This window comes from Xenopus laevis, chromosome 7S (genome assembly GCF_017654675.1).
Source record: "Xenopus laevis strain J_2021 chromosome 7S, Xenopus_laevis_v10.1, whole genome shotgun sequence".
Lineage (NCBI taxonomy): Eukaryota > Metazoa > Chordata > Amphibia > Anura > Pipidae > Xenopus > Xenopus laevis.
The window spans coordinates 53,959,000-53,975,240 of NC_054384.1; the positions used below are offsets into that span (position 1 = coordinate 53,959,000).

Consider the following 16,241-nt stretch of genomic DNA (forward strand, 5'->3'; position numbering starts at 1 on the left):
CAGGTCTCAATTTTAGATTTGACATAGCCGGCCACGTTTAGGTTCCTGGGTACCCTGGTGCGAGTCCTTTTTCTGAATACTTTATCACTATTTTTTGAACATCTTATTTTTATATGTCTATTTGGTTAAAATTTCTAATTATTCCTTAAGTTCGTCTCATTCTTTATAACCACAAGTTTTTCAAACTGATTCTCTGAAAAGTTATTCTTAGCTGTATATATATATATTATGTTAGCAACTAAGATCGTTGCGTTTTTTAGCTTCAACTTTAACTTTGATCTACATTTTTTCCTTAGTTTTTCCTTAGTTTTTCCTTAGTTATCCTCGTTAAGTTGTTTTCCATCTGAGTAAAATTCAATAACCATATAGAACCGTACAGAGTTTTGGCTTAAAATGTTTGCCGAAAAATAAATAAGAGTTAACAAAAAGAATTTTAATTGATTAAATATGCTCTGAAATCCTATGGATCTATTATATATATTTAAGAAGAAAAGATTTAAGCGTGAAGCAATTCAATTTACTGGTTTTCAACAGAGCTGATTATTATACTATATCATTATATTATTATATATGTATTTCTCTTAGGTTCTATTTTATTTTTCTGATGAGCTTATTTTCAATAACATTTTTTCCTTATAATATAAAGATTTTAAGATTATTTGTTTAAAAACGGCATTTTAAGTTGCACTACAGCTTCGAAATAGTTAATATCAGGAGTTTTCAATGAATGTTAAACACCGGCTTTGATCGGATTACCAACGTATGATGATGTCATTTCCTTAAAACTCCTTTAAAAAGCCGTTAGAAGTTTCTGTGAAGTTATGCCTATGACTACGTATCGCTTAGATACGAAACGCGTCAGGATGCAATGGTTTTAATGTATTTGAAATAAAGCGATAATTTTTACTTACCACAAGAGGCTTCCGGAGTGCTTGCTGACCTTTTCCTAAACTCCACAAGTGCATACACCCTTAGCTACGGGTTCGGGGCGATGCACCCGGACCACTTGAGACGTCGGGTGAGTGCTTTTCCCTTATTTACTAGAGACTCTACACCGTAATCTTCATTTATGTGATTGACCTGGGGTTTTTACACCCAGGTCACTGCTGTTACCGGGTGAGATATTTCCCATTACTCATCCAGCGAATATATCTATTAGCAATTTGCAATTTGCATTAGGACTGTGCAGCTGTTATCTTTCCACTTGTTTGTAGTGCTTTGCAATGAGCCTTTTGGAGTGATGTTAAATTTAGGGATGCACCGAATCCAGGATTCGGCCAGGATTTGGTCTTTTTCAGCAGGATTTGGATTCGGCAGAATCCTACTGCCAGGCCAAACCGAATCCGAATCCTAATTTGCATATGCAAATTAGGGAGCGGGGAGGGAAATCGTATCACTTTTTGTCACAAAACAATGGAGTAAAGAATGTTTTCCCCTTCCCACCCCTAATTTGCATACGCAAATTAGAATTTGGATTCGGTTCGGTATTCGGCCGAATCTTTCGCGAAGGATTCGGGGGTTCGGCCGAATCCAAAATAGTGGATTCAGTGCATACCTAGTTAAATTTTCTGCATATTTCATTTTGTATATTTTTGATTTGTGTTATACTGTATATTTTTACTTTTCATTTTTACTGTTTTAGTATTTTTGCTTTTTGTGGGTGTTAATAAAAACATGATAAAAAAAAACAGCTTAGTGAACAGTGGGGATATTGAAAGAACTTTCTGGTTGCAACAAGTGCGTTTCGTTTTTTGTTTTCTATTAGTACTTTATCTCCCAAAGAATAAAAGAAAACACAAGCAGAATTTTCATCTATAATAAATCAAGTTGAGTATGGCACTATGATAACCGTTGAATACTTTAATTAATTAATTATTTGTCTCAGATGTGTCAGGCATATGCTATTATACTATCAATCAAATTCCACAAATACATCTGCTTGTTTTCTGTATATTAAGCAAATACTACTCATCCTACATAATGTACATACAGGGGTTTTCCTGTACATATACAGCAGCTGTACATATATATATGTCACTGCAGGGGTTGCTATTGACATGAACTGTCCTCTTTGTTATCTGTCAACTTGTATGCACTCTGCAAATATAGTAATTGTACTGTAATTACTATGTTATATACAAGGGGTGAGGTTTATCAGCATTCTAACCTTTAAAAAAAGTGGATTCTCCCAAACTGTGGGCTGTGATATGGGGCAGATTTACATAGGGTCGAATATCGAGGGTTAATTAACCCTTGATATTCGACTGCCAAATGTAAATCCTTCGACTCTGAATATCGAAGTCGAAGGATTTACCGCAAATAGTTCGATCAACGGATTTTAATCCATCGATCTAACGATTTTTCTTCGACCAAACAATTGATAGAAAGCCTATGGGGACCTTCCCCATAGGCTAAGATGGCACCTCGGTAGGTTTTAGGTGGCGAAGTAGGGGGTTGAAGTTTTTTTTTAAAGAGACAATACTTCGACTATCGAATGGTCGAATAGTCGAACGATTTTTAGTTCGAATCGTTCGATTTGAAGTCGAAGTCGTAGTCGAAGGTCGAAGTAGCCAATTCGATGGTCAAAGTAGCCAAAAAAATCATTCGAAATTCAAAGTTTTTTTTTTATTCTATTCCTTCACTTATGGGCCCCCAAGTGTTTCAGGCCTTGACCCAAGCGTTTTCCTGTTGCCTGTACTACATGGAGAAGATCAGAAGACTGTTCTGCTCACCCTTTTTATTAGATTTAGTATCCATTTCTGAATAGAAACAGGACAGAAGTGTGAGCAAAGAGAAAAAGGTAGCAAAGGGTGAAAAAGAAGGAAAAGTAGAGAAAACAGAACAGGAATATGAAGGGGAAAAGGAGAGTATCATTTTTAGATTGTAAGCTGTTTTTGGGCAGAATGTAAATCTGTATGTTTAATGTATACACCCATTTATTGTACAGAGCTATGAAATATGTATGTTGCATATGTAGTAAGTATGAAGTTTGTGTAGTCATTGTGCTTTTTCATATTGTATACTGTATTATCAAAGCGCACAAACACAAGTATAATTCTTCATCCTATGTTGGCTTCATTAAAATCCTCCAGTGTGTACAGTCTACTTCACTTGTATATAGGGTTGCCACCTGGCTGGTATTTTACCGGTAAAAATGATGCTTGATGCCAATGTTATTAATAGGAAAAAATATAAGACGGCCAGTATTTTTTTCCCGAATGTAGGGTTGCCACCTTTTCTGGAAAAAAAATACCAGCCTTCCTATATTTTCATGGTTTTTTCCTATAAATATCATTGACATCAAGCAACATTTTTACTGGCCAAGCCAGTAAAATACCAACCATGTGGCATGTAGGCAAGATGTGCCTAAGTGGCAAAATATAATTCATTCAAGGTTGTCTACGTTTAGCCTTTAGAAAAAGTATCAAATAGTATAAAAAAATGTTAACTTCGAGGTTAGCTCACTTTAGGGTTACGCATTTGTGCATTTATTTGAAGTTTTCCTGAAATGTGCTGGAAGCTGGCAATGTGTGAAGAAGCAGACCCCCCCCTCCATAGGGGCTTTATGCGCGCACCACACGTGTTGCACGTACTCACTGCACATCTGGCCCAGTGCGTAAAGCAGAGAGTGGCACAGACCTGTCCTGAGTGACGAATAACATAACGGGGCTGTAAGGGGAGAAATGGCTTCCACATCCAGGAAATATCAAATGGCACGCGTTGGACCTAGATTCTTCCAGATGACAAGCCTACTGGCAAACTTGTTTTGGGATGTTTAATTAACTATTCTCTAGTACATAACCAGTTAAAGAAAGACGCAGGAAGTTTATAGAGGGGGCACAAGCGCCGACCTATAAGAGGCGAACATTCACGCTGTGGGCGTTATCTCTCAGTGCCGGGGGTGTGGTCACAGCGTGGCAAAAATTTAGGGAGCTCGGGATTGCCTGGTATTGTAGAGAGAGATACTGAGGGAACTTGCGTAATGGGAGTGATGCTATTGCCTCTTCTCCTGTGGGTCCTGGTCATCCTGCCCCGCTGGGGGAACTGCGCTAACCCAGATGGTAAGGGACACAATTTGACAGAAGTCTGTAACTTGTTACCCAGCTATTGTAGTATCTCTGAATTCAGTTCCTATGATCATGTAGCAAATAGCGAAGTGATGTTTGGAGTGTTTACACTTGCAGCTTGCATGTTTGTCAGGAAGCAGGGAGAAAGCAGCCTGTGCCACACACACTCATCTTGAGCTGCACTGGGCAGTTTGCTTACCAGGTAATTTTGCTAGAAAACCACTGACTGACCGCATATGAGTCAACGAGGGTGATTTTTTGCAGTGTTCAAAGGACCCAAAATACATTTACACTTTTCTTTTAATTAAATCTCATATTTATTGATTCTTTTTATTTTCAAGTAGTAATGGAGCATTAATTTGCTTTAACAGTCCACTGGTATTCTTCTTGCAAGAAACAAACATGAATTAGCTTCCATTGACAACTTTTCTGTGTTAAGGTCAAGGAATAAATAAAAAACAAACAAACATGCTCAAAACAATAGGTACAAAGTATGTGAAGCACAAGTGTTATTTATTGCACTTCTGTTCAGACAGGTGGTATACTGCCCCTTTTTAACACCTTATATTATGTTGGAGCCAGTATGTGGCATACCGCAGACCACTGCTCTGTTATAAGGCCCTCATGGGACAGGTGTGATTGACTGTGGTGTGTGTATGCATTGATTATCCCATTTGATGTTGCCTCATATTGGTGTTTGCGGGAGGTTATTAGATGACCCAAAAGTGTCAGACAGAAGGTTCCCTCTCACATACACTAACATCTAGTTAATGAACCCTGCAGGTGATCGAATGTGTCTTTCTTTGTTTGTACCTAAAATACAGGTTTGGAAACACACATGGCCCTTGTGTTCTATCGTAGCTTAAACATGTATTCATGAGTACAATTTTCTCTATTGACTTTAAAGTAATACAAACATGTATCATGTATCATGATTAAAGGCAACTTTGGAGTTTTGACAGGAAAATGTCTTATCTCAGCTCATTTCAAAAGTGACTGGTAGGAAGATCCTCCTAATTGTCAAATTTGGCATTCTGTGAAGTAGAGGAAGCCCTAGTTCTCTGTATGGACAAGTGTTGCATGTAAAATTACATCTCAGGGCTACTTTCATGTGAAAAATCAGGTGCTGTGTTAATTCTGTAGTTAAATTGAACTTATCTGTTTTTGTAGCAACAGTACAAATAGTTTGAAATTAATGTATTAAAATGACTTTTTAAAAAATTTGATAGATGATAATCTTTTGGTCCTAACCGTTGCCACTGAGGAGACAGAAGGCTTAAGGCGTTTCCAAAGATCTGCGCACTCCTTTAACTACAAAGTGAAGGTATGTGGAATCCAAACATAAAAAATTTTTAGAAGCAGAGACAGAATGAGACTGGATTAGTTGATTAGTGGCAAAAATAACAGGCCTGGTTACACAATTTGTGATTTTTTTTTAGATTACCAAATAATTTTTGATATTAAACAAAATAGTTAATACCAACAATACAAAATAATAATCAGAACATCACAGTGCTATATGGAAGTGTTGGAAACTGTCATGTAATCATCAGTTTGTTGATCTGTGTATTAGAAGAATTAGTTGACAATAATGCATGATAATAACAAAGAAAAATATCCACTTAGGACAACACAGGTGGAACAGGCACTCTATCCAGACCCCACCAAGCTTCTTTGATTGTCTCCCATCTGCAGTTTCCATAAGCTTCCCACCTAAAGGAAAGTGTACATAAGTAGTTTTGGTAATCTGCAATAAACACTGGTTCATTAATCTGTTGATATAGACTTTTTTAGCAGTCTGGGAGCCATGAACATCTCTTAATTTACATTATATACCTGCTTTTGTGTACTAAATTGTTGTAATTCCTTACCTCTACAGATTTCCTTCAACGCTCTAGTGGAAGTTTTAAAACTTTTACCAATTTACATACTTTTACTTAATTACTAGTTACTTCCTTCTATTGCTGACTTAAAGAATAATAGGCCTTTATTTTTTTTCGTCTCTTTAAAATTACTCTAAACAGCCCCCCAGAATAACATAGCTTTCTCCCTTCATTTAGTTTTATTGTGTTTCTCTGTTGCAAGTAGCTGAACCAAAGCTTTTGTAACCACTTCCTTGTCTCGTGTGATGCTCCTCCCCCAAAATTCTTCCTCTCTCCAACAGTGAAGATCTCAAAAAAGGTGGGCATGCTCACTGCCTCTGCCCCAATGAAAATCATTCAGGTATGCACAGTAGACACCTCTTTGAGATCTTCACAGTCAGAGAGAGAAATAGAGCTTAGTGGGCGAAGCTACGCACTAGACTACTATGAAACGTTTAATACAGATTTCTGTTTCTGGAACCCAACTACTTTTTTTTGTTTGCCTTCCATTATAATTAGTAGAAATCTCAGTGTCCTTAAATAATATCTGCATTTTCTATAAACTATTGTGCTTTGTTGCATACTTGAGTAACTTCCTGTTGTCTTTAATGAAAATCCGCAAAATGTTTTGGTCTCATAAAATTCCGTTCTTGGAATTTATTGTATTGGAATTATTTGCATTAAATAGTTAGCCTGGACTCTTTTTCTTTCTTATAATATATTTTAATAACAAAAACCTTAAATGTAATATAATATCTTATATCCAAAAAAAAAAAACAATATACAGATACATTTTCATGAAGTATGATTCCCCTCTATCAGTTAGCATGTGTTTGATTGTCTAATTATTTTAAATGCTTTTTTTTTTTTTTTTTTAAAGCGTATCTCTAAAAAAAATAATTTTTTTATTTGAAAACATATTGTAATCGGCCACTACAGTCTGATTTATCTAATTGTAGGTTCTGGGACTAGGAGAAGAATGGCTTGGAGATGGACAAAAGATCCAGCTCATGAAGTTGGCTCTGGAGCCATATTCAGACAAAGAGGATCTAATTATCTTATTCACTGAAAGGTAATCTGTCCCTAGTGAAACAACAGGCTCCAGTTATTAGCTATCATTGTTGTAGCTTCAGTGTATTCATTACCTGTATTACATTTCCAAAAAAAAGAATTGCCATTTTTATCGTGCTCTAGTAAAACACAAAGGACATTGAACTCCACGGTTCAGTAAGATTTTTTGGTTTTGGAATTTTTATCTGGGATTTGTGGGCACCATTCAGAAACACACATTTTGTTTTTGAGATGTGTCCGTTGTCATCACCACTCATGGTAATGGTGATTAAAGGAATAGTTCAGTGTGAAAATAAAAACTGTGTAAATAGATAGGCTGTGCAAAATAAAAAATGTTTATAATATATAGTTAGTTAGCCAAAAATGTAATATATAAAGGCTGGAGTGAACAGATGTCTAATAAAACAGCCGGAATGCAACTTCCTGCTTTTCAGCTCTATAACTCTGAGTTAGTCAGCGACTTGAAGGGGAGCGACATGGTACATTTCTGTTCAGTGAGTTTGCAATTGATCCTCAGCATTCAGCTGAGATTAAAAAGCAACAGATATGACCCATGTGGCCCCCCTCAAGTCTCTGATTGGTTACTGCCTGGTAGCCAGGGTAACCAGTCAGTGTAAACCAAGAGAGCTGAAAAGCAGGAAGTAGTGATCTGACTGACTGACATTACATTTTTGGCTAACTAACTATATTAGAAACATTTTTTTATTTTGCACAGCCTATCTATTTACCCAGTTTTTATTTTTACACTGAACAATTTCTTTAAGGCATTTTTCCTGCAACCGTTCTATCTCAGTATAGAACTTTGCCTTGCCATAAAACATTGAAGCCATATATCCTTTAGAAGCCATATAATATATATAGTGAATAATGTACCCCCCTACTGTAATTTATAAAGATATTATAAGTCACCGAGGAGTTATGTGACCATATAAAAGCACGAGGCCGCAGGCCGAGTGCTTTTATACAGGTCACATAACTCCGAGGTGCTTATAATATGTTTATAAATTACAGTAGGGGGTACATTATTTATTATAATCTACAGTTTCTAAGTTCAATTTTTACATCTGTCTTCTTTGCTTTTTACAAAATGCATTACTTTTTTTGCTGTTGATTTTTTTCTTTCCCTGCATCCCTTTTGGTACCTGTATTACTTTTGCTTTCTGTAGTTTTGGAAGAGCCTGCTCTGTGTGATGACATTCTGCTACATCAGAGATGGGGGTGGCGGCAAGGGAAGGAGAGGGAGTGAGACTTGATATAGTGATGGGAGGGGGGAGCGAGACTTGTGATAGTGGATGGGAGAGGGAGCGAGTTTTGAGATGATTGATGTGAGGGGGAGCGAGACTTTTTCTATCTTTTTCTGTCTGCAATATGGTTAGAAATCGTAACTCCTGATTCCTTTCTGTGTTTGCTGTCTTTTTTTCTGCTGTTTTACTCTGTTCAAAATTACCTCACAACAGTTAAGTCAGTTATTCTCCTCACACAGGAAGTCACACCCCCTTCCCAGACATGTGATAGTTGGTGCGATGGGGAGCGAGATTTGAGATGATGGATGGCAGGGGGGAGCAAGACCTGCCATAGTGGACGGGAGGGTGAGCGAGAGTGGAGAGGAATCGTGTGAGGAAGGAAGCGAGACCATGCAGGGAGGCAGCTGCAGGTGACCTGGGAGGAAGGAAAGTGCAGCCGATAGATGGGAGGCAGTGAAACAGGTGGAGCGTGTTAAGTGCGGGCGAAGCAAGGAAGTGTGGCGCATGAAAGCCAAACTGCGGGAAACAGGGTAGAAGATAGAGCAGCAGCTACAAGTGCTGTCTCTTTAAGTTTATAAACGGCGCGTTCTGACACCAGAACGCACCGTTTATAAGGATATAATTTACAGTCTGGTCCCATAGGGAAATGACCAGACTGTAGATTATAAAGATATTATAAGTCACCGAGGAGTTATGAGACCATATAAAAGGTATATATGCAGGTCACATAACGCCGAGGTGACTTCTGATATCTTTATAAATTTCTAGTAGGGGGTATATTATGCCTTATAATCTACATTTTGTGCAGGGGTCGGCATCAAAATTTTGGGCACACCCACATCCGTTTTGGTGGAGCCGGCGTCCGTTTCGGATGTGCGGCGTCAAATTCCGACGCCTGTTATAAACTACGCGTTCTGACGTCAGAACACGCCGTTTATAAGGATATAATTTACAGTCTAGTCCCATAGGGAAATGACCAGATTGTAGATTATATTGTTGTACTGTACTTTCTTAACTAGATATTTAGAAATAATGAAAATAATTATTTGCACAATCCACACCAAGAACATATTGTATGTCTGCAATCAAACACTCATGCCTGCTCATACACAACTCTGTCATATAATTCCTGTAAAGATCAGAGCAACCTATTGTTGAAGACTGTGGTTACAAATTCAGTAGAGGTTTATAATTGCAGAAGACCATTGTAAGTTAGAGGAATTATTAATACTGCTATCACATTAAAAAATCACTGTATAGAATAAGTGAACAGCAGGGGAACGTTTCATAGTTCCATTACTTTAGGGCCACCACAGGTTAATCCAGTTGTCCAATATAAATACCTGCCTACCTAAGCTTTCAGTTACATGCAATCAGTTCTCCAAACCTCAGCAATGTTGTTCTTGCAAATACTTTTCAATTAATTGCTCAGAAAGTTCACTACAAAACCTACTGCTATATGAAACTTGTGACCTTTTTTTGTCTGGTAGCCACAAAAAGTCAGAAGGAATAAGCAGTCTGTTATATAAAGATTTCATACTTACTAAAAATGAATTGCTACTGTTAGCTGTATATATCAACTTTGTGTCTTTCGTAGGGGTTAATTTTTACATTTTTTTTTTTTTTTTAAGTTATGATGTGATTTTTGCATCTGGACACGGAGAACTCTTGAAAAAATTCAGACAAGCCAAGAGTAAGGTTGTTTTCTCAGCAGAATCTGTAGCTTACCCTGACCGACATTTAGAGTCAAAGTATCCTGTGGTTCGAGAGGGTAAACGGTACCTTGGATCTGGAGGTATGTTCCTAGTAAATTACAGCATCCTATGGTGGGTCCTTGATAACATGGGGTCAGAGTTCTCTACCTGTAGAAATATGCCTGATCCCATGCAGTTTCCGCTAATGTCAATGACAGGTGACATGGTGGAATAAAACCTGATACCCCACTGTGCCTTTAATTTTAGCCTCTTATGCATGTTAATGCTTGAAAATGCACTGTAAGATTCTGACAATGATTATAAGGCTTTCTTACTAATGGGAAGGCAGTGTTTAAAAATGGCAAAAGTCAGCAACAATCTGATATTTTTTTGCATTTTCAACACTACCGTCCTTGCTTCTTGAATTGCTGCAGGACCTTCTGTTTTATTTTGGAGCACAGAAACCTGCTGCCTGTGTTCAGCAGTGCTGGAGTAGCGGGGACAGTACATAGGCGTTCTCTGCAACCATCCTTAACTTGTGTAGTTTAGATGTACAAGTTAGTGAGTGGACGCACAATTGTATTTACTGCATGTCCTATATATAGCAAGTGTTAAGAACATGTATGGCATGTACTCAATAAAGCTGTGCTCTGCACTTCTTGCTGGAGCCAAAGTACTACCAGTCCCTGGACAGAAGTGTTCTGTGCATGAGCACTATGGTTCATGCTTTCATGTAAATCTGTTCTATCAATTTAGGGCACCCCTCCTGGTGCCACAATCTTTAATTTTTTAAGTTAATGCATAAAATGTACTGGAAGCTTTTGATAATAAAGCTTCTTCTTTTTTTTTTGTGGCACATTTGGATGCACATGTAGTTTATGTAAAATTATATTTTATTTTTTGTTTTTAAAAGTAAGGATTTGATAACATATATATAGATTCCTCCAGTATCTGGAAACAGTTGCTTATATTACATTTCCTGTCTACAGCATTTATAGGTTATGCTGCACATCTGTATAAGATGGTAGCGGACTGGGATGGAACAGATAAGAGCAGTGACCAGCTCTTTTATACAAAGCTCTTCCTAGATCCTGTTAAAAGGGTATGTAGGCATTCCTAACAATTTTGATTTCACTTTATATTTTCTTAAACAATATATGGAAACAGATATTTGGGGGGGAAGTACATTCTTTGTAATGATATATCACACCTCTTGCAAAATTGTGTTTTATAAGGAATAGCAGTTCTCTCTCATCCAAATGCTTGCAGTAAAATAGCATTCCACCTATGCAAGTGACACATTCACACCAAGGTTGCAGAAAGCAATGGTTACATCTGATATATACCCCATTACTACTTATTTTAAAAAATGCATTTTCTGTAGAAATTAAGCAAATCCATCCAAAAACTTTATTATTTTCCTTATTTTTTTTTTTTACAAAGGGAAAGATTAATATAACCCTAGATCACAGATGTCGGATTTTCCAGAATCTCTATGGATCTGCAGGTGAGAGAATTGTGTCTCATTATTAACGGTACATACATAAACTAGACAGTAAAAAGGTAATTTATGAACTCAGTGCAATTATTTTCCAGCTCTGCCTGTCACTCTTGTATCCGCCTGCTACTAAAACATCTCTCTAGGCAAGGACTTCATTAAAATATGGATGCATTCTGCTATTGACAGGACCGACATCCCTGAGAACCAGTTATTGCCCTGGGGCAAAAAATTAGTTAGGCCCAATATGGCCTTCAGTTTGGTTGGCCAAATTGTTTATTTGATGAAGTTGAGCAGGAATAGTTTTTTTACTGCCCTTTCATTTCAGTCTTGTCTTTATGGTTGCAGAGGATGTTGTCCTGAAGTTTGAGTATGGTCGTGTAAGAGCTAGAAACCTTGTATATGATACTCTTCCTGTCTTAATTCATGGAAATGGCCCAACAAAGGTAAGAAAAACTTAGGGAACGCCATTAATCTTTGCCTGTGAGATCTTTTTACTTGTACCATATTTATTGTTACATATTAGTAAGAATAATACTTTCCCCCAGGTTGTAGTTTTGTTTTCGGTTCATTTAATTTTTGAACCTGTACAATCAAATCACCCATCTATTGAGTGTGTGTTAGAGGCACTGAGTTAGGAATCATAGTTTTGATTCTGTTCATGGCAAACTTGTAATCATTTCTAAATTACATTTTGCAATTCTCAGGAGTTTATCATTTTTGAGAGAGGTTAGAGCAACAGTAACAACCTGAATAGCTGCAAGGATCATAATTTAGTGTTTGTTTAACCATGGAACTATCTTTAAAGTTAATAATGAGCATAAATGCATAAGCATATGTTTAGACCACTAAAAAATAAATGATTTTTATCTGCAAGATTATAAAAACGTGTGACTGTCTATTTTTGCAGATATCAACGCAGACTGTAATTAAATGGAGCATGATCAATTTTTATAACATTCAGCATTGATCTCTTTTTCCATGCGTAATTGAGTTGGTTTTAAAGGGGCCTGTACCCTTAACATTTCTCTACTTTTTTCCCTCTACTTAGTACAGGGAAATAACAGTCCTTGCATAGTTTTCTGTAGGGATGCACCGAATCCAGGATTCGGTTCGGGATTCGGCCAGGATTCTGCCTTTTTCAGCAGGATTCGGCCGAATCCTTCTGCCCAGCGAACTGAATCCGTATCCTAATTTGCATATGCAAATTAGGGACGGGGAGGGAAATTGCATGACTTTTTGTCACAAAACAAGGAAGTAAAAAAAGTTTTCTGCTTCCCACCCCTAATTTGCATATGCAAATTCGGATTTGGTTCGGTATTCGGCTGAATCTTTCGTGAAGGATTCGGGGTTAGGCCGAATCCAAAATGGTGGATTCGGTGCATCCCTAGTTTTCTGATATCTTGTCTGGACAGGCTTTGAAAAAAACCAAAAAACTTGTTCTTGTGATGGAATTATATTTATTGCCGTTCAGCTGGCTCATTTTAGCAGTGTCAGACCACACCTAAACTGCATGCTCATCTTACTTCTTTTTTTAGTGGCACAAGGGCTATAGAGAATATTGCAGTTTAGGCAAATTTAAACTAAATCTTAGTCAGTAACACAGACCTTAAAGTTATAAGCAACAAGTCCCCAAATTATAAAATCCAAGGACTGCTTTTTTCATTTTTATTTTACAAATCCACTCCTGTTGCTAAACCTTAAAACTACACATACAAAATGATTTGTACATATCTATTTCCTTGAGATGATAATTGTTCATGATTTTTTGTTTTGTGCAGCTTCATCTGAACTATCTCAGTAATTACATTCCCCGAGTATGGACTTTTGAGTCGGGTTGCAATGTCTGTGATGAGGGTCTGAGGAATTTGGATGGTCTAACGGTATGAAATGTTTAAACAACACAGCTTTTATTAACAAATGTTTGCACTGCAGATTTAAGAAACTTGAGATTTGAGTCATATCAGAATATACTGTAGTTAAGGTTATAAGGCTAATTTACAACTGCATAAAAGTAGGAAAATTTGCAAAAAAATTTCTTCCCCACAAAGTAACTGACGTTCTCCAAGTTTTAGAATTTTTAATTTTAGGACCATAGTAATAAACCCACTGGGGCAAATTTACTAAAGGGCGAAGTGACTAACGCGGGCGAAAATTCGTCAAAATAACAACTCTATTTTATTTTATTAAGGTTTCCCGGGCTTGTGTAGTGTAATGTATTTGCTGCAACATATACGTCCATTGAACTTTAACTTCCAGCCGTATGCAAATTAGGCAACGCTAGTGCAACTTCGCTTGGTGCAGTAGCGCTAGCGCAACTTCGCCAGCGTTCGTCGCTCTTGACGCAACTTCGGATTTTAGTGAATTAGCGTTGTCCTGGCAAATCTACGCCTGGCGAAGTGTTGCGCTGTGAGCGAACCCGTTGCTGGCGAATTTTCGGAGGTTAGTGAATTTGCCCCACTGTCTCCTCCAGTGCTCACACATTAAGCCCCATTTAGCAAAGGTTGAATTTCAAATTTATGTGAATTTTTTTAAATCTAATATACTCACAATTCGTCTGGGAGGTTATATAAGAAAAAAATGTCAATGTCTAATATTCGATCTAATGGTTCAGACCCGGAAATTCTATAGTACCTGTATAAGGAAATTAACATGTCCAAATGGCTCAGCCGTCCTTTGCCATTGACTTGTACATGAACTCGGCAGGTTTTAGCTGGCGAATATTTGAAATAGGACTGTTTCCATGATTGAGGTTTGATAAATCTCACATTCAAATTCACATTTGAATAGGGGGATTCACATTTGAAGGAGCTCCTCTGCTACATGGGTGTATGTTATCTACTCCCACACTGCTTTGCTTCTGTTTGATTTACATAATTTTGCTCCACAATCTTTCTTCCCCCCCTTTTCTCTTCTGGCTTCTGGCTGGTTTCACCTGCTACAACTTTGTAGGTCTGTGCTCTCCCCAATTTTTCCACAGGCTTCTTCTCATTTTGTTTGCTAGCCCCTGTCTTCTGCAGGTGATTTATTCTTCTATACATTGTGAAAACGTCAGTTTAACAGGTTGACATATTCTCTGTTCCTCAATACAGAACCTCTTTTGGCTTATTGACCCAATGTTCTGACCATCTTTTTTTCTATGTTCAAGAATGAATTGGTGTTTCTAAGACCCACATTGCAGAGTTCTTTCCATTATAAGTGAAAAAGGACAATATAGTCTTGCAGTTGCTCCCTCCATAGTTGAAACACCCTCAGTCCCAACTCCCAATGAATGGCAAACATCTATGAATTTACATGCAGTTTCTGTACCATTACAAGCAGATCATTGGCTCAAAGAAACTGTTTCTGATACAAGCCCAGAGGATGACATATTTCGTAAATCCATGTGCCACTGCACAGTGTCTAATTCAAGCATGTGTATTACCATTAATGATATTTGTTTGTGCATATCAACCAGCATGCACTGTTACTTTGCTGTAATCCTTATAAAGTTCAAATGATGCTTTGTATAAATCCTTCTATTCAGGCTGTAAGCTATACCAAGTCCTCAAGACTGAAATATATGAATTGATTTGGTTTTGTAGCAATTCTCACAGACTACCTTTTTTTGTTGGTGTAACCATTAATTTTACATTTTCCTTCTTGTTTGTTTTTCCTCAAGGTTGATACTCTTCCATTGGTAGTAATTGGCATTTACATTGAACAACCAACACCATTTGTCTCTGAGTTTTTTAAGCGTCTGAATAATTTAAATTATCCCAAAAACCGAATCCAGCTTTATATCAGCAATCATGTAAGTAAATTCCAACCTCTCATGACTCTAAATCAAGGTAATCAGGTTAGCATTATAATAGAAGAGGTGAAGTAGAGCACAAGTTAAATCATTATTAAATGTATTTATACGGTGTATTATACCTGCATTCAAATATGAAAAAATCGGTTGGTTTTTTGTACATATGTGTCAGCTACAATATTGATGTAAACCAATTTAAAGGAGAAATCAACCTGTTCTGAAAAAAACCCTTACCCCCCACCCCAGGTAGACCCCCCTCCCTCCTCCCCCCAGGCTAACTACCCCCCCCCCTTCCCGGGGAGATGCCCCATACTCCATACTTACCGCTCGCCGCAGATTCTTCCAGCGAAGTTCCACCCATCCTTCTTCGGCATCCTCTGTAAGCTGACTGCAAGATCGGTATTTCTGCGCATGCGCAGTTGGAGCAGTTTGCCGGTCTGCGCAAACTGCGCATGCGCAGAATTACACGGAAATTGCCGATCTCGGCAGTCATCTTAGTTGTTGCTTAGAAATGCCTCCTAAAAACCAGCTGTTCCCATATTCTGTATTTTTTTTTTTTTTTTTTTATAATTTTTTTATTTCTTTTTTGATATTTTTTTTTACTTTTAGTTTTTTTTATTTTCAACAGTTAATTACATACATTCCAGTACAGCAGCATGAAAAAATAGAATCTTAAAAGGAGCATCCCATTATACAATTGAACCCCAATCGGTTAAAATTCCCTTAAAGTGATATTGTTAATAAGTGTCTCTGTATACAGCCAGTATTGTTACAATTCACCATACCTATACATGATACCTGTGCATTATCAATTTAAAATACCTGTGTTGTTTTAAATTACTGTTGTGAATTTAACATATATTATTAATAAACTTATATCCTTCCATTTATTGGTTCTTCTTCCCCTTTAAAACCAGTGGCAATGCTAATAGTACTAAATAAGAAGGAAAATAATTGTTAATGCCAGTGAACAATAGTGCCAGTGCCAGTGCTAAAGTACCCACCAATTACT

General features: G+C 37.3%; 1 protein-coding gene across 4 annotated transcripts in view; it reads left to right on the top strand.

Moving 5' to 3' along the window:
• Nucleotides 1-16,241, top strand: part of plod1.S (procollagen-lysine, 2-oxoglutarate 5-dioxygenase 1 S homeolog) — a 47,865-nt gene that overhangs the window by 4,588 nt on the left and 27,036 nt on the right. The window contains exons 1-9 of one of the 4 annotated variants that reach the window (XM_018227692.2): nt 3,649-4,061; nt 5,297-5,391; nt 6,889-7,001; nt 9,876-10,039; nt 10,928-11,040; nt 11,382-11,445; nt 11,785-11,882; nt 13,218-13,319; nt 15,098-15,229. In XM_018227692.2, coding sequence (XP_018083181.1) covers nt 3,983-4,061; nt 5,297-5,391; nt 6,889-7,001; nt 9,876-10,039; nt 10,928-11,040; nt 11,382-11,445; nt 11,785-11,882; nt 13,218-13,319; nt 15,098-15,229 — 960 coding nt within the window. In that variant the 5' untranslated portion in view covers nt 3,649-3,982. Of the gene's footprint in view, nt 1-3,648; nt 4,062-5,296; nt 5,392-6,868; nt 7,002-8,483; nt 8,655-9,875; nt 10,040-10,927; nt 11,041-11,381; nt 11,446-11,784; nt 11,883-13,217; nt 13,320-15,097; nt 15,230-16,241 lie in introns of those variants that run through there. The other 3 variants (XM_018227693.2, XM_041571263.1, XM_041571264.1) reach the window with 3 other exon arrangements.